This window comes from Ammospiza nelsoni, chromosome 4 (genome assembly GCF_027579445.1).
Source record: "Ammospiza nelsoni isolate bAmmNel1 chromosome 4, bAmmNel1.pri, whole genome shotgun sequence".
NCBI lineage: Eukaryota > Metazoa > Chordata > Aves > Passeriformes > Passerellidae > Ammospiza > Ammospiza nelsoni.
In genome coordinates, this window is record NC_080636.1 from 54,946,251 (window position 1) to 54,971,253 (window position 25,003).

Sequence of the window (25,003 nt, forward strand, 5' to 3'; positions counted from 1 at the left end):
AAACAGCATTCTTACACTTTTTGGTCATCTCTAAATTTTATATATTTTTAAGACTTACATTTGTGCTATGACCACTTCTTTATGAAAAAGATATGTCAAACTGAATCTGAAAAGAAACCAAAAAACCTGTTATTTTCTTGGTATGTAAAAGCAGCAGGTTCCTCTCAATAGGGAACTTGTACATTATGGATTTTTCCCCTGAGCAAGCAGAGAACTTTTAATTTTTTAATTTAAAAAAATGTATATACTGAGCCAAGCTGTGGAATTAACTTTAACAAAACCACCAAAAAAAGAAAAAAGGAAAAAAGAAGATAAAAAGGTGGCATTGACTCATACTCCAAAAAGGGCTACCACTCAGTTAGTCATTACAGAGACAGACAGATGCATTCTGTGTCTGGCTGAACACACACTGAGCTCTGCTGCTCAGCCTCCCCTTGCTCCTGAGTTTAGCAGGGCTACTAACCTGTACTAATCATTACATCTAAGCTCAGCACATCTTCATTTCTAGTTGTTCCTCCTCCAAGACCACACCTTTATCTGGCTTGTTAAGAGTCTGCTAAGAAGTGGACAAGACAAGGTTTTAATCAAATGTAAGCAGTAACAACAGGTTTTATTCAAAATTTCCAGTAAAGAGGACCCACTAGTTTTGGAATAAAAGTACTTGAAAGTACTACAGCTTACATGAATATAAAAGAGCAAAGAGAAGAAAATAAACCAAGCAGAAAAAAAATTAAAAATATATATATATTTTTTAAAGTTTGAAATAGACCCCCACAGGGATACTGAACTTCTCCAGACAATTAACAGTTACTAGGTTTGGCAAAACAAGATTCTCTCACAAAATTAAAAGCCTACTTTTGTTACATAAACTGTATAAAACTGCTCAATAGTTAAAGAGCACTCTGTACAAATTTGTCTTGAAATACATAGAGCTACAGCCTTCAAACTGCAGTAATTAATAATTTTGTCCTCTTCATGGGTAAAAGAAGCTGCACAATTGCTTTGGGGGAAAAAGAAGAGGCAAAAATAGTCAGAACTAACAAGATGAAGCCACTATGAAAACAAAATGCACAACAAAATTCAGACCTCAGTTTAAACTAACACGCTATGTTTACAATATATTCTACATTTCAGCTGTCATTTTCCCCTCCCACTCCCACCTCCCCCCATTCAAATATTCCTAATTCCTTTATGGTCTAAATCTAATTAATTTCTAAACTTTCAAATACATCGTACATACATTTAGCAAAAGAACATACCTAACATTCTTACAGCAGTATGGTCAGGACACAATTTCAGAGATAGCACACAGTTATTGAGATTAAACCTTATGCTTTCTTTTACTTTGAAAGAGAACAGCAGCCATCAGTGTAGTGTTTCCAAGAAGTACTGAAGAGAGGCTGCAAGAAGCAGACTTGGCCAACATCCACTCTCAGCTCCAGAGGACGTGGGGGGAACCAGTGAGTGCTGAAGGTAAGGAAGGAGAACCTTAAGAGTGACGGCTGCAGGAAAATCCTTCGGGAACTCTGTCCAGCACACTGAGTTTGGCTTTGGCTCTGTTATCTCTCTTGTACTAAGCCCTGTAAATCAACTCCACAACAGTACATTACAATGTAAACTAAAATTCTTTATACCAACAGTATGTCAAAGGGGTTTATTTATCTTTGTTTTCTGAACCCAGCAGTTGGTCACAGAAGTCAAGTGTTTTCATGGCTCTTTTTCAGCTGTTGCCAGCTGAGGGGGGAAAAAAAATAAAAACGTGTGTCTGACTCATACATCTTTCAAGTACATGCAAGGCTCAACTGTTTCCAAAATGCAGGAGCTTGGGACCTTTTAAGACACTGAAGAAATAGGATTATGAGGAGAGCCCATCTGAGTAAGTACTTTATCCAGCCACTGAAGGGGACCATGGAGATGTATCTCTATCCAGCATGGAGTGCTCGTTACATCCTGGCGATGATATTCAGCTCCCCAGCCCTGGAAATAGAATCATAAGTGGGGAAAGAAAAAACAAATCACTTTATAATATAATACTAAATATATGAAAAGTGTACTTCCTACCAAAATAGCTTTCAACAGTCATTATCAGCAGGGTGGCACAGCACCCATAGCACCCACCAACTATTATCACTTTTCAACAAACAAATCAGAAGCTAAAAAAATTATAAATGTGGAAAAGTATCATTTCAGATCTCTTGGAATGGAAATCTTTAAAGACAAAATCTGTAGCAGTGCAGAATTTCCCCATACATCACTGCCAGCTGCCTGAAGTCCCTATAAAGCCTCTGAAGAGGGGGATATTCAAATCTTCTCTGCCAAGACTGAAAATAGAACAAATTGGGTGGAAATGCTGCCAAACAGATCAAAAAATTAAAAGATGAGGTGATAAGACTGATGTGGAAATGGGGGTGAGGCATCTATCTGACAAGAACCAAAGTATCATTCTCAGGATGGGGATGATAAACTGAGCAGTAAGTCAGAAGCATTCCTCCTTGGAGAAAGAGGCCATAGTCATCCCCCATCAGGCTGTTTCTCTACTTAAGACAGGTTTTGTTTCAGCTCATACCTGATTCTGTTACAGTAATTACCAAAGATATGAAGAGATATTTAAAAGCATTCAAAATTTGTATTTTGTAAGTGAACCATTTTTGGGGCAGGTCTGAAGAGAAGACGACATCTGCAGGTACAGTTTGCTCTGCTCTGTATTAGTTTAATCACTAATGAAGGGATTTCCCAGCTCCCAGCACAGCTGGCAGCAGCTCTGAACACTGTGCAGTGCAACATCCAATACACAAGAGGTCCTGTTTGACTGTTTAGGCTGTAGGATGCAGAGCTGTAAACAGCCTATTTCATTTTAGGAACCCCTGTCTTAACACATCTGAAAGCTCTCATCCTCCCATCATGGAGAAGACTGCAGCATATCACTATCTTCATTTGATTACTTTCATTTAAAGACAAGCCCTTTCATATCAGTACCTATGCTGACACTCATACAACAGCCACATCACAAATCCTGACCTTGCATGCATTTCTAGAATAGAAGGGTATGCATATTATTCTAAATAATGACTGCAGCTCCTAATTTGGGAGTTGCTGGTCAAGATATAGAGGACTTATGTGAAGAAACATCTTCTGTAAGTCACCTCAAGCTTTCTAAGTATGTGGGTCAGATGTTTTCTGTCCACAAATACTTAATTTCACTAAGATCTGTCAGACTTAATGAGCAATTCCATCCTTAAAATTAACAGCCATTAGTAGGCTGATGAAGGGACTTACTGGACCATTCAAAATTACTGCATTAAAAAAAAAAAAAAATACTTTGCTTACAAAACAATCTCAAGCAAATTGCTCACATACCTTTACAAAACTCATCCGGAGAGTGCACATCTTAGTAAGCTCGTACACTGTCTCAAAGCCATGGTTCACAGACTGAGCCAGGAGCTGAGCAAACTCTTGATTATTGAAAATCTTCAGACTGCAGCCACTGGGGATTTTGCAGACCGTGGTGGGATGGAAGCCGTGGTGGTAGTTGCAGTTCCGACTTTGCACGAAGATGCTGCTGTCGCTCAAACACTCAGCGTACACCTCCCCTCCAACGTAGTACAGATGGACACCTGCGAGGAGAAGGTGGCAAATTCACACTCTGTGTCTGCTTTCATGCTCTGTCTCCACAGAGATAGGCTTCTGTTCAAAGAGATAAACCTTAATTACATATCAGAGTATCATCTGTCTTCATTTCTACTTTTCTCTTTCATCAGCAGGCAATCTGAAAGAAGAGTATGTATGCATGTATGTATATATGTATGTATGTATGTATGTATGTATGTATGTATGTATGGGGAATCAACGTTGTATATTCAACAACACCAAACTAGCAAGCACAGTAGTTTTGATGCCTTCCACTGGACAACCTGACCACTTGAACTTTTTCTCATTATATTTAAGTGAAGCAGTAATTGGGAATGCAAGCAGAGAGAGCAAAAACCTGCTGCATCATTTGTAGATACTGAAGAAGCCCCAAGCTTGATTCTCTGGAAAAGTCTTGGGTAATTTGGGTAGCCTCAGTTTTGTCAGCTAGCTTTAATTCCAGAAAGCCAGGTGGGGAAAAAAAGGCCTTTGCATTCCTCAGACCTATCTGCCAAATGAGGCTACACACCAATTTTACAGTCCTCTCCCCATCTCATGCCTGCTCCTTCACCTGTCATCCACAGCAGCAAAGCCCCAAAAAAGTAACATACAGACAACCCTTTGTGTCAGTAGGAGTCAATTCTAAAGGTTTTGAGAAAGCAAGAAAATTTACCTTCTGTGTTTAAAAATGGTTTATTTGCTACTTAAACCTCCCACAATGTCACAAATCACAGAAGTGAACATGGAGAATAGAAAACTCAACTGCAGTCCGGTAAAAAAGCCTTGACTGTGCTCTGTCATGTAAGATTTTGCCACTGACTGTGTGGGTAGATACATACTCCCACCTGATCTGCAAAAACATTTATGGCTATGTCTTCAAGTTTGGGATTTACTCCTCCTTTCTCAAAGACCAACAGTTCTACATCACCATTACTTGTACACCTTTACTTATTGAACTGCATCCTTGTCTCTCCCACGCTCTGCTTTGGTACACACGCAGTTAAGTGCTTCAGCAGAACTCTGCCTGCAGCTGGGTTGCTCCTAACAGGAAAAATGAATGAGGTGTTAAATAAATATCCTGATACTTGGGAAGATGGATGGGGAGGAAAAGAAGGAAGAAGTATTAACACTTGAGTGGCACAACACAGGTGTGGTGCACTACTGAGAGCTGCACAAGTTCCCATGAAGAGAAAAGCTCTCCAGACTGGGGGCTCAGACTTTAGGATCTGACAGTTCTTTTCAGCTTCAGTTTTTTTCTCCTCTTCAAGAACTGGCACATCTACCGCACTGCTTAGGCATGCTGAACCCTCAACTGTCTCAGAAAATTTACAGTTTACCAAAAATGTAAATACCTAAAAAATGTGCCTTTTAGGAATGGCCCACTGCAGGCCCACTCAGCTTTGCCTGCCATTTGCATTACAGGTGAGTTCTCAGAAAAGAGGACTATATTAAATAGTCAGGCATAAAGGTGAAGATTTTCTCTTTTGCTGAGACACAGACACAGAGTGGAAGCACAAAATTCCCACTGAAAGAATCACCAGCCTGTGAAAAATGCATTTGGAATAAACTGTTTTAGCAGGTTATCTCCCAAAATACATGTTAGGATAGCTCATTTATGTTAGAACTAAGGCTAGCTAAAACATTTGGTGCCAAGAACCACAATTTGGATTTCCATATACAGCAATAATCAAGATAAATCAAGACATTTCATTAGACAAACTGCCTTAACCTCTAATTTAGATTTCAATAGCCTCCAGGCAAATAAAAATTGATTAAGGGTAAAAGCTTCCTGTAATTACAAACCAGGTAGGAACAATATATTGTTTATATGACTAGGCCAGAAAATTATATGTTTACCAACACAAGCACCTCTCCCACATGCTTGGGAAGAGCAGTTTACACTCTTGGAAGTGGCCCAAGTTGTCATGTCTCGGGAAACAGCACCCCCACCCAGAATGGATGGCCAGATCCCAAACTCACCTTTGCCAATGGATGGCCAGATTCCAAACTCACAAGTACCTCTCCCACATGCTAGGGAAGAGCAGTTTAGTCTTGAGGGAAGTAGCCCTGGTTGTCAAGTCTTGGGAAACACCACCCCCACCCAGAATGGATGGCCATATCCCAAACTCACCTTTGCCAATGGACGGCCACATCCCAAACTCACCTTTGCCAATGGATGGCCACATCCCAAACTCACCTTTGCCAATGGATGGCCAATCCCAAACTCACCTTTGCCAATGGATGGCCACATCCCAAACTCACCTTTGCCGATGTGCCGCCTGGTGTTCTCAATGGTGGAGTTGCGGTTGACGTTGGAGAGCAGCCCCAGGCAGAACCTGTTCTTGTTGTTGGAGGGGTCAGTGAAGCCATCCACCAGGATGCTGGTGGAGGACGCGTGGAACGCCTCCCCGACGCGGTTGTTCAGCTCGTAGTAGACGATGGAGCACCAGTGCTTGGGCTCTTCGTAAGCGACGGCCTGGACATCTGCAAAGCCCAATGGAAAACTTACAGCCCAACAGTGCTGGAACACAGGCTTGAGGAGAAAAGACTCCTAACCTGGCAGATTCGGGCTACACGGAGCAAAATAATTTCAACTTAAGACTCAGAAGAGACAAAGGCTGGCACTAGGTATGAACAGAAAAGTATAGGAAGCTCCTGGGCACATCCCAAGCAGTGCCGCAATATCCTTGTCCCATTTGCTGCAATTCTACAACTCAGCTTCCTTTCCTACTCAGTAGATGTATTTCTACTTCAGTTCATTTTACTATCTTCAAGTCACCTGTTTGCTTATTGCAAAGTTGTATAGCAACCGGAAGAAACAGCATCACACGACTTCATCAAAGACCATTTTTCACTTTACAAAGAAGTACAGCAAGGCAGCTTAAATATACAGTCAGCAGATGAATCTTTCAGCATTCAGAGTGTGACCAAGTCTTTCTCCTGGGTTTTTTGGGAGAATGGTAGGAGACTTCAAGAAACCCAAGAGAGACTGATATTTCTCTGCAGAACATGCATGAAGCACAGCCCCAAATAAAAAGAGGCTACTGAGGGGTTGTGGTTGCTTTATGTGTGCCTTCTTTCAAATGAAGGACACTATTTCACTACTAAGATTAGAAAAGTCGGACTTGCTGCTGAAACACCAATTGTGCAGATCCCACTACAGGGCAAAGTGCTAAAATGAAAATCAGACTGGTAATATGGGAAAACTTGTTTTTTCTGGCCAGAGGTTTCCTTCTCCCAGCTCCAAGATTTTACTGATATCAATCAACTAAGATTAGTGTTCATATTTTCCTCTGTTCACAGATCACACCACTATGAGTTTCTGTTACAGAAACAAAAAACCAAAAGTCCCCCTCAAACCAGCAGTACACAGTAGATACAAAAGGTGGCAAATAATCAAGAGCAGGATAACACATCCTATATCACTGTGGCAAAACTTCTGAACATAGCGTTGATTGCTAATAACTTGCTTAAAAACACTGGTAAAAAGCTGATCTTTCCTGATAATCTGGCACTTTCTATCCCTTCACATCACTGTTGAAAAGGGGAAAAAAAAGGAAGAAAAAACAGCCTATAATTATTAGTAAGAGGTTGCTACATTTTTAATTCCCATAAAGATGCCAGCAATTATCAAAGCTGCAGCTTTGCCCCAGTTCTCAAAGTCAGGAAGAAATCTTGCCAGTTGGCCATTCTTACAGAATTAATCATATCTCTCTCACACAGATTTCATACTGACTTCCTCACATTTGCTTTAAGTCATGCAGAGCAGGTGCGTTTAGTCTCTCTATTCCCAGCATGGGCCAACAATGGAAATTACCCAACTCCATTGACAGGATGCAGCTTGTTCAATCAAATCTCTTAAGACTAACAAATCACCATGAAGAACACGCTTCTACAAAGTTTGCAACAAAAAATGATGCAGTAAGTTCACAGTAAAAACTTTTCTTCTACAACCTGCAGCAGATTGTTTAGAAGTCCTGCTATCACAGCATACATATGTGAATAATAAACATGTGAAGGCATCTGAAAGTTTTTCTTTTTAATGAAGGGACAGAGAGGAAAATCCATTGTACTAAACTACTAGAAAGGAAAAATATCAATAGACAATTTTTATTTTGAAATGGTTGAATGATAAAGAGCAAGAAGAAAAATGTAAACTCTTTTTTCTTTATCATGTCTCATGTATTAGAAGAATTCTGTAATATGCATTTTGGAAGAGGGAGACACAACTGCAGAGGTCTGCAGTTAGGCATGAAGTTTGATAAATATATTTTGGGGCAGTAAATTTCTGGCCCAAAATTCCTGCAAACTACTCATACCCTCAAAGTGTAGTCTGTGTGAGCAGCAAAAAATGGAAGTGCTACGGACTGAGTTTATCACACGTAAAACTCATTCCAAGAAGAGAGTAAATAGGCTAACACAAAAGCCATCTAAATTGTGCTAAAAGGGCAGATATACTTCCTGAAACCAGACATTGAGCTTAGCTACAAAACAAGTACCAAAAAAAACCCAAAAAAAAACAACCTCAAAACCCAAAAAGCCCCACCAACACCAAAAAATCCAAAACACACAACAGTTCAATTGTTCATAGCTTGTGATCTTGATAATCATTCTGGCACAGCATCCAGCCTGCTGCTTTTTCTTGGCATGGGCCACAAGTGTGCAAGCTGAAGTGTTGTCTGAAGGCCTCATTTCTCACAAGGTGATGATGAATGCACAGAACCCTTTGCTCAGCAGCCACAGCCGCTGCTGTGGCTTTAACAAGCAATGTGTAAAAAGATGTCTGTGTCACAGCACATAAAGCAATAGGCCTTTATTTCATACAGACTTTTAAAGTCTCTAGCAATGCCACACCTCAGGCAGATTACTCAGTATTCTGCAGCCTCAGAGGAGTTCTTTCCATTCAGAGATTAGTGGAAGTTCCCAATAGAAAACATAAAATTACTTTGGTCTTTGAGTTGGCTGGGAGAAAGAAAGTAATAAACCCCATATATTTTACATTTTTAAAGTCATGGGATATATTCCTCTGTTAAATAAATATTTACATTTATAAATAATCTCCAGCTTTACTATTTCATCCCTTACAACAACAGAAGAAAAATTACACGGCCGGTTTTTTGCTTTTCCACAGACAAAAATTTTCATGAACAACATCCATCCAAAATTAAAGCTCAGTTATTACTCCTAAGTTCTGGAGGTTCTTTACTCTTAAGAAGCGAAGCAGAAAACATGAAGGAGGTGTTCTTACCTCCTCTGTGCACGTCAGGGGGAATTGCAGGTGCCATCATGTTGGTATCCATGGGCTGCGAGGTATCGTGTGTCATCGGATCTTCCGGAGGCAGGTAAGTGGGCGGGGGAGTATCAGCTAAATATAGAAAAGGCAGATACATGAGCGCTTTCCTCTCTTTAAAGCACATCTACACATCCACATAAACACTCTGAGCCTGGAAATGCTTCCAGCCTGACTCAGCTATAAACTTCCACCCACCAGAAATCTGAAAAAGCAATCATGGACCTCGAATAAGGAAAGCAAAGAATTGCTGTGTATATTAAGCACAACTGCAATAAAAACAAGTCACTTCACCCCCACATAAAGCCACAAAAGAAAGCTCAGCTGTGTTTCCAACCCACGGTTCTGCAGGCTCAAAGTGCCATACAAACATCAGGGCACAAAGAAGGCCCAGCCCGCAGTAGATACTGAATATGTTAAAAGTGAACAGAAGCTTTTCTGTCTCCAACACACACAATTCTGCCAGGAAATTATTTAAACATCCCAGCTATATCCAGGGCCTTATCACTGTCAGTGCAAAGTATTAGCTCTGTTTCCCTAGACTGGGAATAGCAGAAAGCGCTCAGGAACCCAAATCCTACAGAAGTGGCCTTATGGGTCTGGAATTTCTCTGTCAGTGTTTCTGTTCCGTCCCATTCAGAGCTGCATCACCGGCATGGGAGCCCATGCACAATGCCCACACTCATTAGCATATGTTAATATATGTTAATGAGTGTCAGCTCTGTTTGAAGTGTCCCAGCCAGCACTGCCCTTCAGCTGCCTATTCCACTCCTGGGAAAGCTTCCCAAAAGATTTCCTACAAGCTGCAGGACGCTGCCAATGTCACCATTTCCCAATAGAACAGAGGACACTCTGCTCCAGATCAACTGCACAGAGGTACATCCAAGAGCTAGAAACCCCTGCCTGATCCCTTCAAGCTTTTGCTGCAAGAACTGGGATTAGATTACCACTGTGATGTCTCTGCTGCTGCTCATCCCACATTTATTTCCATTACTGAGAGTATGGATTGCAAACTACCACAGCAAATAATCACAGGGGATTCCAAAACTCTGAAAACCAAATGAGCATCAACAAAAGGCAGGAGAATGCTCTGTAACTTTGGGGGTTTTTCTGTGGGGTGGTGACTTTGTTCAGATTTTTTTTAATGTATTTCCTAAGAAAATATGTGTTCATTAAATTTATCAACTAGTTTATTGTTTAGCAGGTATTTTGTATTTTAGATCTAATGCTGGCAGGTGCCTGGCTAATTCTGTTTCTTGAACACAGCCAGGTGGATGAGAAAGCAGCAGAGAAAGACAGAGATGGCAACAGGGTTGCACTAAAAGCTTAACAAACTGCACTGGAATTTGAGTCTCATGTTTTACTAAGCCTTAAATGCTTGTGTGTGTGCAAACATGATGTTGGTCATGCACAAGATTCCAAGGCCAAGGGCAACAAATGAGGCAGTATCTAGAAAGTTTTCAAGGCTAACTGCTTTGCCCCTTTGTTTCTGTATTTTCCAGATGTCAGCCTCTTTCCCCATTAGTGCAAGATGGACAACTGTCCAGAGCTAAGCATCAAGGACATCAGTATCCTGACCTCCCCTCTAACTCAATTTCTTCACTGCAGCTGCAGACATTAAGGGCATGTGGACAGAACAGACCTTCAAAGATCAAGTGAACTTCCAGAAGCCAGCATTCAGGAAGACCTTGTTAGGTCTTTATCTCTGTTGGAAGAGCCCCAACCACAGCAATCATGTTTAAATAAAAAGAAAAAAAAAAAGACAGCTGGTTTCACAGCAAATTCTCACATTTTTTAGAAAAGCCAATACAAACTCATTCCTTCCTTCCAGCAAATTCAGTAGTTTTCACTCACAAGAGAAAAATTTGCAACAATTAGCAAGAGAAGAAATCTATGGATATTAATTTCATGTAATAGGAAACAGATTTTCACAAATCTGCTGCTTTGTTTACACATACCCTCCCCTCAGCCCCTGAAGGAAACAGGCAAACAACATCAGTAAGCATTTGTACTGCATCCTTCTCCCAGCATTTAGATCAAGAAATCCACCAAAGATTGCTTCTGCAGTATTTTTATCCAGCTGCATGAAAAAACAAAAAAAGGCAGCTTCAAGGAATTTTCTACAGACACCAGTCAACAAAGGAAGGCTCTTCCCTGACCGTAGGTAGCAAAACAGCCTGAAATTTATTTTAAGGGCCTGTTTTTCAGTTGAAGATTCTTGGAATTACACCACTATGAGAAGAAATTGCTTATCAAGTAGCAATAATGTGATCACCATCAGAAATATCCCTTTTCTATGGAGCTAAAGCCTTGCGCTGAACTTATGATCATAAGCAAGGATGATCTCTAGGAACCACACTTCTGGTGCACTGAACACTACACTTTGTGGGCTAAACTGCTGAACTGGTCCCCAAAACATTTTGGATCCCTCCTCACACCTCACAAGAGTTCTGCTGTAATGTTTTAAGTGTGTTTGAAAGAGAGACAACACTAAAGCCCTCAGTATCACCAGACAAAGAGATTCTGTACTCTATTACCTTACATCTGTTAGTTTGCTATTAAACACAAGTGTTGGCTGATCATTTGGTGTCATTGAGCAAAAAAGTCCATGACAGCAGTCATGTCCAAGCACCTTGACCCTTCTCAAGGGCAACAAAACTGTACCTGGCATCTGGAACACCCTGTACACCTGACTGTACCTGGCATCTGGAACACCCTGTACCTGGCATCTGGAACATCTGTACACCCTTCTCAAGGGAAGCTAACCATACCTGACATCTGGAACATCTGTACACCCTTCTCAAGGGAAGCTAACCATACCTGACATCTGGAACATCTGTACACCCTTCTCAAGGGAAGCTGACCAAGCTGACCATCTCTGGCATCTGGAACACCCTGCACACCTGACCGTACCTGGCATCTGGAACATCTGTACACCCTTCTCAAGGGAAGCTGACCAAGCTGACCATCTCTGGCATCTGGAACACCCTGCACACCTGACCGTACCTGGCATCTGGAACATCTGTACACCCTTCTCAAGGGAAGCTGACCGTACCTGACATCTGGAACACCCTGTACACATCCATGACTGTGCCTGGCATCTGGAACATCTGTACACCCTTCTCAAGGGAAGCTGACCATACCTGGCATCTGGAACATCTGTACACCCTTCTCAAGGGAAGCTCACCGTACCTAGCATCTGGAACATCTGTACACCCTTCTCAAGGGAAGCTGACCGTACCTGGCATCTGGAAAGGGCTTCCCGGGTCTGAGCTGGCTGGAGAATGGGGGTAGGTGCTGCTGCTGCTCCCAGGTGAGTTGGGGTAGCTGCTGCTGGGCGAGTGGGGAAAGGGGTGGCTGCTGGGCTGCTGGAAGGAGTCCGGGAAGGTGGCGTTGTGCGGCATGTGGGGCTCGTTCTGCCCCAGGTTGCGGAACTGCGCCAGCAGGCTGTGCTGGGGGTTGTACTCGCTGTGCCTCGGCACCAGCACCGGAGGGAGAACTGCAAAGGGACAAAGGGAGAAAAGCCACAGCGTTAGAGACTCAGGTGTACAAGGGAGAAAACCCTACACTGTTCCCCTGCCCCAGCAAATCCACAGGTGCCTCAGAAATAAGGCGGCCAAAGCCAGGAGCACATGTCCAAGCAAGAGCTCCTTCCTTCCCTCACATCCGGATACTGCACAGCTCCAGCCCGCAGCTCCCCGGATTGCCAGATGGGAGCCTGCTTTCACAGAGGGCCAGGGAAGAGGAGCCAAGAACAAACCACAGTTCTGTGTTTCAGTCTCACTCGCACGAAGAGGTGCTGGGAAGAGCCTGACAATGCTGACGTGCAGTTCCTCCTGCTGCACTTGTCATCTGACTAATCACCTAATGGCCTGTAACCCAAACCCTTGCTAATAAGAACACTTTTTTTTTTTTTTCTGAAGACAATACTAATAAGCCTTGAACTCAGTCTGGTCCCAACAGCTGTAATTTTATTTTTAACCTAGACTATGTTCTTACAAGTTTCTATTAAAACAGTTATTAACTCTTCAAGTCAGTTTACAAACTGTGCAATTTAAACAGAATTATGTAGTTCAAAAAAACCAACTGAGCAGCTATTGAGCTGCAACTATGTGCCACTATGGGATCAGAGAAACATCAGAAACTACGAGTCTCACCACACTTCTGAAGCCTTCTCAGCTGTGAAACAAAGGTCTCTTTCAAACTGGGAATATGAACATGATACCAGATACACTAATATAAAAGAATCAATTCTTTTTCCAGTTCCTCAGCTTCTATCTTTGAATGCCTCACAGCAAAGTCCAAGTTAACCGAAGGATTAAAAGCTCTTCTTTCCACAGAAATGTCTGGGTGATGGATAGGAGAGGAGAGACAAGGTCAGGGAGAGGGAGGTCCATGCACAATGTAGTGGAAGAGAAATAAAGAAGCAAGTCCTCTTCACGTCATCCCCCTTTAGAACCTGCATTTCCCAACTCCATGTCTGAGCAGGACTGGAAAAAACCCCCCCTCAGATAGTCTGCCTTCAAGAGAGGGTGTCAAAAAACCAACAAAACCCAGGAAAAACAAGCCAAGGCTACCACCCCCTTTCCTTGAGACTCCTGCTCTGGCCTCAACACCTGGGCACACAGAAGAGGAATAGGAGCATGTGTAGTCAACAAGCCTACAAAGACATAGCAATCATTCAGATTAAGAAAGGTGTTTTGGAGACAGCTGCTTTATTAAAAGCCTGAATTACAAACTAATTGCCAAAAAAAAAAAAAAACCAACATTTTCTTCACATGACAAACAGGTTCTTCCAGGACACTGAGGCATCTTTACTCTTCCAGCACTTTGCTATTACAGAAGCAGCACTAAGGTATTTACTTTACTGTCCTGGAGTCCAAGAATACTCTCTGAGTATTAGGGTTTCTCAGAATTAAGCTTGTTCTGTTAAATCAAACAGTCCTTTTGCAGCTAGGTCAAGTACTACTTAATTGTCACAGTCAACATTTGCTGGGATAATAAATCACCGGTGAAAAAATTAACAATGAGATCATGTGTTAAAATGTATTTTCCCTTTCCTGTCTTTATGATTCTTCCTTACTTTTCTAAGCATTAAAACAACACAGCTTTCCTATCTCTTCCTTTCCTGTGGATGAAGGTCAAACCATTAACTTTTATGGAGTTAATTTGTGCAGAAAGTACATCACCTACCTTTCCCATCCCCTACCCCACATTAAACAATGACACACATGACATCAGAGGAAGCCAAATGATTTACAGCATTTTAAAATAGCAGGAGAACAGGATATTTTCTGTATGTTTTCTGTAATTAAATTAATGCAATGCCAGATTTTCCCAAGGTATATATACATGTTTTCTCCTGTTGGGCAGAACCACTGGCAAAATTTAGAAGGACTTGAGATAAAAACAAGTCTCCTTTTCCCAGGTGTCCTTCATGCAAACCAATGCTTTTTGTCCAACTCCGCCAACCTCAAGTGATTAAATGCCAACTTCTTCAAAGGGGGAAGAAGAATACAACTGGTATTGATACAACACAAATAGTCTCAAGAATATCACTGCAGAATTTATATTAAGTGCTGCCCCTAATTTACATCCTCCCTGCATACACAAAACCTTCAATGAGGAGGAAAAGCCCTGAAAGGCCACATCAGGTAGGACAGAGTGCTCCAATCAGTCCAACTCCAAGTCACTGCCAGAACCTGATCTCTCTGCAGCTCCCAGCTTTTTTGCAGGGAAGCAGCTCCTAGTGGAGCACAGAGGAGTTAATTTGAGTGCTGCTCACTCAGGAGTAAAGACATGAGCAGGGACTGGGCCCTTTGGAGCATGGAAGGCTGCCAGGAGCTCAAACCATACAGGGGGACACACACCCTTCTCGCTCCCCTCGGCCCTGTGTGAGGCGCTGAGCTTCTGGTCAGGCTGCAGCCCTCAGCCACATGGAATAACAAATGACTGAGGCTCAGTGCAGCAGGGGAGGAGGCTGATCTCTGCTGCAGCTGCCAGCTCCAGGAAGAGGAATAATTGAAGGGGAGAGAGCATGAGAGAGTTATTCGGTGCTAAGCCAGCACACCTGTTGCTATGAACTAATGAAGCAGTGCACATCTTTGCTGTGCAGATCTCCGCAGGATGTGCCTCTGACCATTTGCAAACACAATTCCTCCCTTCCTCTCCAGCGGAAGGGAACGCTGATACAATAAAAAATTCATTTTCTTTCTTTTTTTCAAATTTAACATCAGTATCATCAGCATATATTTAAAGGAAACATAATATTGAATACAGTGTTGCCTTAAAAAGCTGCTGCAACAGATTTGCCAAGTCAAGCTCATTAAAGTTAATGGAGTAGAACCACAAGTCATCCAACAGCTTGATTTCTGTAATTCTTCAAACACCAGATTAAAAGGTTTTATGTGCTATATTGGGCTGAATTTTGCTCCCAAGTTTTTCTATCGATGTAGACCTGCAGCTGAGAGTTAATCCAGGACTACTACCAGGAAGGTTACTAGTAAGGAAGAGGGGGACAAACCCCCAGGAAGCGGGCTGGATATGTTTGTGGAACTGTAGCTCAGATCCCGTGTCTGTCGAGCCAGCCTGGGAATTGGGGAGCTTGTTTTTACCATGCAAATCAGACCAAGTATGCCTGCACCAAACTAGAGGAGCTATATTAAAGAAATTAGAGCTACAGGGCAATTTAACCCACAGGGCTATTTCATCTAGGAGCCAAGAATGCCAAAAATACAGAAGATAGACCAAAGGCAACCTGGCTTTCAGATAAATGTTCTGACTAACCACACCAAGGAAGAAATGCTTTTATGAAAATGTAATAGTGGCCTTTGAAGAAACTAACTGATCTCTACTCTTTTTATCTCCAGCGTGTCACCCTGTTCTTCTTCAGAAAACTAACAGCTGTGCTATCCTAAATAAAGATCTTCTTACTTTTCTTTTTTGTTCTATTTTCACATTCCAGAGATAATGATTTTAGCAAACACAGAAAGTATCCAATTTATGAACATGACTTCTTTTTTTTAAGTTTCTCTATGAAAAACCTCAAACTAATCCAATCCAAAGGACCTGCTGTTCTTTCAAAGAAGCATATTTTCTATCCAGATGGGTTTTGATTACTTTACACAAGGCCCAGATGACAGCTAGTTTCCCTCAAGGGCTCATTTTTTCCACACCCTTTGCATGTTATGTGAAAATTTGGGTAGGTATCTCTGTTTCCACGTATGGAAATTGAAAGACCATGTAAGGAAATACAAGGGGCCACATATAAGAAAGCAGACTTTAATCTACTTGCCTTGCCAAAGTAGATTCTACTTCTTCTGAGAAAAAAAATAATTATAAAATAAATAAAAAAAGAAAAATATAAGCAATTAAAAACCGCGACTTGGTTGACATATGTTCTGTAAAAGGGTTTGTACCACAACAGGGCCCTCAGTGCTAATGAAGACCTGACAACACTATCATTAGGCAGAGTGCTTTAATTTCCAAGCATTACATAGCTGCATTTTCATCTGAATTTATGCAAAGCCACGTATGTTTTGCCAGAAAAACAGAACTGCAGGTTGGGAAGAAGGAAAATCCTAAAACAAAAGTTCACGCTATCTGGAAATAAGAAAATCCTGCAAAGACTAAATTGTAACAAAAAGGAAGAGTTAGGAGAAGAAAAAAAAAAAAAAAAAACAAAACAAAAGCAACGAAAGACAGCAGCAGTGTTAAACTAATAAATCTGAACCCTCCTGAAGACTCCCAGCTTCATTTCCTGCCTTTGAGGTCACAGCAGCTGAAGCTGGCTGTGGCATCCTGATGAGCACTCCAGTCCCACGGTGGGAGGTGGGAACAGAGCAGGTACCAACACATGCTCAGCTGGACCTGCTGCTCTCTGCAGCACCAGGGAGTCATTCTGACTGCCAGGCCTTGCCAAGATCTTGCTTGTAAACAGTAAAACACTGGGTAGAGAGAAAACTTTTCATGTCACTAGGTTCTCATGTTGCATGAGTTATTCTTGGTTAAAAATATAAAATTAATAAGCATTGTGTCAAAAGTAATCTCTGAGGATTGAACTCCTTAAAGCTCTTCCAATAACCCTTGGCTGTGGTATCACAGCTTTGCTTTGCTGGTTTCTCAAAAGGAGAAATTCCAGTCTTTGAGAATTGCCCTCCAAACCTCTGTTCTAGTAATGATATCTATTCAGCAATCTGTTTTGGGTGACAAAAAGACCAACTTTCTACTCCAGGAGAAAGCTGACAGCTGTCTTGTTTTCTCAACACTTAATTTTATTTTGCAGTTTTAGGAGACCCCAAAGCTTGATTTGTCATTTTGCACAGTTACAAATGAAGACTGTATGTCTTGGGAAAAAAAAAAAAAAAGGCAAAACAGTTGTTACTTTACTGACTTTGCTTTTACATCAGACATCTGGTCCAAATGCATTTGACAAGTAATATTAGGACATTTCCTGCATTACAATATTCAGCTAACATTAGATTTTATTTGCGGATGCTCTGATAAGCTGACATTCTGATTAAACTGACATTGGCCAAGGTCAGTCTCAGAATTCAGCACTAATTGTATGCACATTAGTGAGGCAGCCCTTGTAAGCAGATTTGGTGGAGGAGCAGTCACAGTGATAGTGTGTATTAACTCAGACATTTACACAGACCAGAGTTCAAATTACCTGTACCAAAGCCACAGTCACCATCCTACTGAGCAGGTTAAAACTTGGAAGTCTGGTCTTTCAAATCAGAAGAAACATCTGTGTCTGGTTAATTTTGAAGAAAGAAAACACACACAGAATATGACAGAAACATATCTTTCTTGACAACTTTTATCCCTCTGTTGCAGTTTCTTTTTCTGACACGTGCTGAGGCTGGACAAGGAAAGCCCTGCTGTTACCCCATTCCCTCCTTCCACCTCCTCATTTCAATTCCTCTCCCCCAGCTCAGCTCTGGTGGGGAATTTCAGAAAGCCAAAATGAAGGAAGTTTTATTCTGCTTGCCAAGCAAACTGACAGTTGCTTTTGCTATTTTGGGGAACCATCCTATAATTGTGCCCACCTGTTGTAGCAATGCTATTTTTAAAGTCACACCCAAGTGCACACATGGCTGCACAGCAAAATTTCTCAGGGATGACACTGCTTCCTCACCCCCAGCCTGCAGAGGTGCAGAAATCCTGCTCTGGGAATCAGACAGGAACAAGGATTTTTGTAACTTGGTTCTACATATTAACTCTGAAGGGATGCAGCAATTTTGCCCTCCCTTACACCCCAGAAGCAGCTTTCCATTTACCTTTCTCACTCCCCCCCTCCTGTCCCCTTCTCCCAGATGCCAGGCACTGCTGGCATTCTCCCCCACCAGGCCTGCATCTGTGGGAGCCTGCAGTAGGTGTGTTGCCTTTCAGAGCCTCACTGAGAGCAAAAGCAGAGGAGATCAAAGACAAGTATGAAAATAATCATGTTAAAGTCATGGGCAGAGAGTCCACACCAAGAGCAAACCATCATGACACACCTAGCACTCTACAGAGCCTGGGGACCTGGCCTGCTCTTGGGGCAAAAAGCAGCTGCACATACAGGTAAAATGTTTCTGGCCAGCAACAAGCTTGCTGAAGCAGAAACACACTCTGAATTAATGGTTATAACTGAAAGGAACACCACAGTTTTCAGCTGTGAAAATTCAACTGTTATGAGACTCCATTTGTCTGCATCACCAAAAAGCCACCACTGCTTGCCCCCAGTTTGGCTGGAACATTGGCACCATCAGCTTTGTAAAGCCAGCTCTCTGAAGAAGAGAAACTTAACAAAGGAAAACCATTCAGCCCTTTTTATTTATGTTTTATTGGTAATTGCAAAAAAATGGGGGATAGCCATCTACAGAAACACTGGACCTTCAACCACTTCCACACATTAAACCCGAAAACAAAGTTAATTTCTCTTTTGCCTCCTTTGTAACATATTATAAAGTCAGAACCTAGCAGGATGATGGGGCAAACACAGCAGAGGCAAACACAAATCTGCATCAAAATGGAGGAGAGCTAGTGTTCACTAGCACTTAAAGAAAATTAAATATTCAGTTTCTTCATCTTCCTTCCCCTTTAGCTAAGGCAAAAGAACTCAACCTCCTCCCCTAAAGCCACATTAGAGGTGTGACTTATTATTATTATTTTTAATAGCAGTGGCAATTTAGGCACCTCTTCATCCTCCCTGTTCTGTATTCCACCCCCTGTTCTGTATTGCACTGTTAGAGCAAACAGGATCCAGGCCCTTTTTTCCCCTAAAATCCTGGATGAGAGCTTTCATCTGGTCCCACTGCCATAACTGAGGACAGAGGCAGCAGAGGCTGTATCTCCACAGAAACCTGAGGAATAAGAGGCTGGAAGGAAGTGTCTCAGGAAGGACACATTCTCCAGCAAACCCTGAGAGGTCATTTGTGGCATTTTCAGAGGGATGAGAAACATTGTGTCAGGTTCTTCCTCCCAGCCTCTGTGTATGCAGTACACCTAATTATTCAGCAAGTCTTGATCATAGTTAAGGATAATTCCAACAGGTATCTCTAAACCAAAAAATAAAACTGAGGAGAAGCAGCAGATTCAGCCAAACAAGCACACCGGTTCAGCTCAATGTGCCAATTTTTAAGAGGCATCAAATTCAGACCTTGCCCTCCTTAATTAAAAGCTTTGCCTTGCCAAAGGAGAAATCTGACAGCCATTAACTACCCTGCTCCAGAAATAATTCTGCACACAACAGACTAGGGAACAGCAGCACTGAGCCACTTTAACCCATCTCGACGAGATATTTCCCCCTGGCACTCAAAGTGCAAGGCTGCATTCCCACCCCCAGCAACAAGTCTCTACTTTCTCCTCTCACATCCCTCCACCTGCACTCCTTCCCAGATGTCCTCCACAGGGCTGTGTTGGGACAGATGTTCCTGCAGCCAGAACAAAGCCCCTGTGCTGCTGATCAGCCTGGAAGATAACACAGCAGGACAAGTGCCTGTGATCTGTTCAGCACAAGGGAACTGTGGGCTGGCATAACACAAGGAGCTGGAGCAGCCCATGCACCCTACCATGGAGCACAGCTCCATCAGCTCCCTGCTTCCAGGCTGGAAGAGTCACAGTGTCACAGGAGGGCCACCCTTCCTCACCTCCACCCTGGGTCCCCACGCTGCTGTGCCCCCATGTGGCTCCATGTGAGTGAGCTGAGAGCACTGAGCTTGCCAAGTTAACTGTGCCAAAAAGCAGCTTTCTGTGAGTTTAGTTTTCTTGTTTGACACACCACAGGAACAGACAGGCCCCTGTGCCGTGCAGAGCCTCCTGGTCAGGTCAGGCATGAGAAGGGTGCTATCATGTCACACCCATGTGCCTGCCAGGTGCCACACTCCCCTCCTGTGCAGGGGCACTGGAGATTCCCTCTTTGAGGCTGCTGACAGATTTCTGCCTCCTCCCACTGTTTACAACCTGCTCCTATCAAGGCTGGCTAACAGAAAAATCTCACTTGGGTTCAGGTGTAGCTTTGTAGCTGGCAGACACACCACAGAGTGCCAGTTCTCATGCTTTCCAAGCTTATCTTCTATTCAGGATGGAATAAGGTGTCAAGGTAGAAAATCCATTCATGCCTCTAGCACTGTGGAAACTGAGATGTATCCACAGCACTGACTTCCCAACAAAGAGCACTACCTTACTTTACATATTTGAGGATTTACCACTAATCCATTCCTCAAACCTTGCACAACACAGAAACAAATCACACAACAATGAAGGGACAGATGCCATCCCAAGTATGGATAATACCCTTCAGATCTCCAGTAACTGGTTCTGCACAAAACAGTTAAACACAGAGACCACACTGTCAAGCAGAGCTTCAAGATGTACCTTGCACACAAAATATGTATCATACACAATGTGAGTTTCCAATTCTGCTTTGTCAAGGGAAAACACATGTCTAAGCCTTCTGGGAAACACATATCTGCTCGAGTCCATAGATTGTTGTAAGTGGTGACTCATGCATGAATTCACACTACCCATTAATCTCAAAGTGACAATAATGGTGTTTTAATGTCCTGGCAAAAATGAGAAAAAATGGTTAGCAGAATTTGGGAGTGACAGTCACGAAATGAAAATAAAGATCATGTTTGGAGGACAGCAAGAACAAGAAAGGGACAGGAAAAAAGAAGTCAGAAGTTATGGAGCACAGCTCTTCAAGCCAAATGGGAGTTCAGCTACCCCCTGTTTCCAAAAGCTGTTTTCCCACTCAGCTCCATGCAGCATCGCTCAAAACAATCTGTGTCTGACCAAACACAAACCCCTCCTACATTACATACCCAGCCAGAAATGTACATTTTAGTTAGACATCTTTTGAAAGTTTTATTCTCTCTTGCATAACTCATTGAAGTGAACACAGAATATGGACAGGGTCCCCAGCTGCACCAGAGGAGGTTTAGGTCGGATGTTAGGAAGAATTCCTTCACATAAAGGATGACCAGATGTAGGAATGAGCTGCTCAGGGAGCTGAAGGTGTTTAAGAAAAGACTGGATGTGCACTCAGTGCCATGGTCTGGTTGACATGGTCGTGTCTGGTCAAAGATTGGACTCAATGATCTCAGATGTCTTTTCCAAACTAAGTGATTCTGTGAAGTGACAGGATATTTACAAATACCTGGTTTTAAATGTGACATGAATGGTCCATATGAGAATGTTCTCAAACTCAGTAGTTGCTTTCAGTACTAAAGCAAAATGAGTTAGAACATGAAATCTGGCATTACAGTAAGAGCCCCACTGTTGCTCAGTCTGACAGAAAGAGAGGTGTTTCAGGAATCTTCATTTTCAGTATTTTGGAATACTGAATGCAAGCAACCAACCCAGACGTGCACACAACTAGCAGTAGAAGTACATGACTATTTTATTATTCCTCTTGTACTTAACATGAAATTGCTGAGATTTTTTTTTAATTTTTTCAGAACTGTTTTTCCAGAGCTGAGTTTCTTTGCTCAAGCTGCTGCTGTGTAGATACATACATTATGGGTATTGCATCTGCCATTCACACTATTTCCAAGTTAATACTAACACAGCAAAGGGAAATATTTAACATCAAGATATGCACTGTGCATTGCAGATCTAAGACAAATGCAATTTCCATCCACAGCAAAACAATCTTGCAACAACCTCATTTCCATCATGGTTCTGTGTATCCTTGCCACTCTACAGACAGCTGCAGAGTTTGTGAAATGGCCAACACTGATGGACTTCCCACGCTTAAACCAGGGAAGTCCACCCATGCCTGCAGTGCATTTCTGCAGCTGTACACCCTCACAAACAGCTGGAGACTAGTGATGACACATCCAAGCACAGCTCATCTTGGTCCCTGCAAGTATTCCCTGATAATAAACTTGCACGGAGTTATCAAAAACAGCTTAGCCCTTGAAGAGGAGACTGGACAGATAATGGATGGCACTTTAAGAAAAGAAGTGAGGCAGTGGGTAACAGGTAAGAAACCTGTGCTTGCAGAACAGCTGGCAGTAGAATTTCACATATAATCAAACAGTGCTATCAAAGTTCAAAATGAGGGGATTATAACCTGCTGTCTAAACTCAGAATCTTTTTAAAAGGCAACAGCTGTTAGAGACACTATAAACAATACTATTTTCTGAAGAAACTGAAGTGATAAAGTGAAATAATAATTTGAAAATACTACTACAACTACTAATACTAGCAGTATTACTATTGCTGTGTGTCAGAATGGTTTTCAAGCACAGATAATGCAAATAAATCCTTTATGTTAGCCTGCAATGCCTCATACAAAATCACAGATCTGCACAGTTGAGTAAACAACAAGTTAACTGAGGGACAGTGGATACCAACATTCCCAGATGATACCAGGCCCAGCAGCCTGAGACACACACTAAGACCACCTCTGTGTAGTGCTAAAACATTTGCACAAGTGCAGCATTCACCCCTGTGAAAGGAAGAACTGCTAATTAGTGCTTACATCCAGATAAACTGCAGAGGAAGAACCTGACATGTGCAAACAGCCACTTTTGCTTATTTAAGCCGATGAGTCACATAATTAATTGCCACACTTTGCATTGCTCAGATAAGGTGTAAAGGTACAAACAAGGAAGAACCTACCAGGACTTTCCACCCGCTTGTAGTGGTAGGGATTGATGCAAACCTCCTTCTGCTTTGACCCAAAGGGGAACTCACAGCATTCCAGAGGTTTCAGTTCGTGGTGGCTCTGCAGGTCGGGCCAGCGCCACACTCGGCAGTAGATGACGTGCGGGAGCCCCTTCCGGTGCGACACCTGGAGCCGGCCATCCAGGGAACGAGGGATTGTCACACAGTTGCTGGGCTGGCCAGGACAGCTCAGGGCTTTCTCCAGCTCCTCCATAGCACCTTTCTTCTTCTTCAGTTTTTTCACTAATGCGTCAACAGCTTTCTCTGCCCACTTCTCTTCTTCGTCCCCTTGCTTCCACCCCAACAGCCTCTTCACTGCTGGGCTGGTGAAGGAGAATAAGCTTGTTACATTCATGGTGACCCTGCTGTGGTGCCACCACAGAACCAGGCAGGAACCACTGCACTGTTCTTCCACCACCACCAGGATACAGCAGATTGAGGCAGCAGTCAAAAGCAGCCTGGATCAAACAGTTCTGGTCCTTTCTCCTTTTCGATCCTCCAATCCCAGGAAGGCAGCGCTGACATCCCCCCTTGATGGTCACAACCTTCCCATTATTCTAAATCCTTCTGGTTGACAACCTAAAGGAGAGTATCAGAAAGAGAAAAAAAAATGGATTTTACCTTTAGCAGTTAAAAATATCCCCCACCTCAACCCAGAAGAGTGGTGTGATCAAAAAACAACCAACAACAAAACAACAACAAATGCTGACAACCTCCAGGACTGAACACAAGGAACATCTGATGAAAATTTAAGCAGCAGGACCTCCAGCTGAACCAGTACATCCCTATATTAGAAATGTAAAATCTAGCCTAAAACAGTCCCTCAGTTTAAATTTTTCACTATTAAGTGTGAGGGGTGCTACAATCTGCCTGTCAGCTGTTGCAACCTTAACCAGCAAAACATCCCAAGGAAACAGTGCAGGATCACTAGTGCTCTTTTTATTATTTATTTCAGAGAGCAGCTGGAAGCAATATGCCTCAACAGCAATGTGCTGCCCAGCTCTCTCCAAAACTGCCAGGCATGAAGTTCAAAAATCACTGCACTAGGCCTGAGCATAACTCAATCTGAAAAAAAAAAAAGACAAACCAGTTCAGTTTTACCTACTTTGAGGAACAAAGAAAAAACAAAAGAAAAAAAAAATAAAGAAAGATCTTATCCCTCATTCACTCACATTAGAAAGAAAACTGCATCTGCCCACCCCACCCAAGAGCCCTGAGAGCTCCTGAGCAGCCCATAAGGGAAAGATATCATGAACTTCACTGATTATCCACTGACCCTTCGTGCTGCAATGTCTGCCTGATATACTCAAGGACTCATGAAGGGGTGGGAAGGACAAGGAAGTCCAGATAAGAGCATTTTAGACAGCACAGTAGTTCTCAAGCTGGGAGACAAGGAATGGGACTGAAGAGATGGGTCAAGAGGGGGAGGAATGCCACATCTGCAGGAGTCCCAACAGTGTTTTGTCCTTGTCCAGGATGGAAGCAGGCAAAAGGCTCTGGCAAGGGAAACAGAAGAGACCCAGGACTGGCAGGGGGTGGAAAATGAGACAAAGAGCACCATACCATTGATTTTCAAATAGACAGACAAGACAGGAAACATATCCTGGACTGGATACCAACAGGTTGCAGAGGAAGGGGGAAGGGGAAAAGGATATGAATGTTTTTGTTGCCATCAGAACAACACAAAAAACACCCAACCAACCAGCAATCTATACACACAGAGAATAGAAGGTGTCAGCACACCCATGTCAGAAAGGATTTCACAGCTATACCAAGAAAAGATTGTAGACCTGAAAACTGCAAATGCTATGGCACACTTACCCTCTTGACTGTCATACACTGCAATGGTTTCATAGTATACCACTACATTTGAAGAATTTTAAGCTGAAAACCATCTACTTTATTCAAATTAACTTGTCACTAGAACAG

General features: G+C 42.5%; 1 protein-coding gene across 7 annotated transcripts in view; it reads right to left on the minus strand.

The window, feature by feature from the left end:
• Window positions 1-18: 18 nt before the first annotated feature.
• Window positions 19-25,003, minus strand: part of SMAD1 (SMAD family member 1) — a 43,961-nt gene continuing 18,976 nt past the window's right edge. For 5 of the 7 annotated variants that reach the window (XM_059470473.1, XM_059470472.1, XM_059470474.1 and 2 more), the window contains exons 2-7: window positions 23,030-23,653; window positions 12,159-12,416; window positions 8,876-8,992; window positions 5,890-6,111; window positions 3,358-3,614; window positions 592-1,977 (exon numbers count right to left, since the gene is read on the minus strand). In XM_059470473.1, coding sequence (XP_059326456.1) covers window positions 1,834-1,977; window positions 3,358-3,614; window positions 5,890-6,111; window positions 8,876-8,992; window positions 12,159-12,416; window positions 23,030-23,429 — 1,398 coding nt within the window. In that variant the 5' untranslated portion in view covers window positions 23,430-23,653 and the 3' untranslated portion in view covers window positions 592-1,833. Of the gene's footprint in view, window positions 107-463; window positions 554-591; window positions 1,978-3,357; window positions 3,685-5,889; window positions 6,112-8,875; window positions 8,993-12,158; window positions 12,417-23,029; window positions 23,654-25,003 lie in introns of those variants that run through there. The other 2 variants (XR_009418303.1, XM_059470477.1) reach the window with 2 other exon arrangements.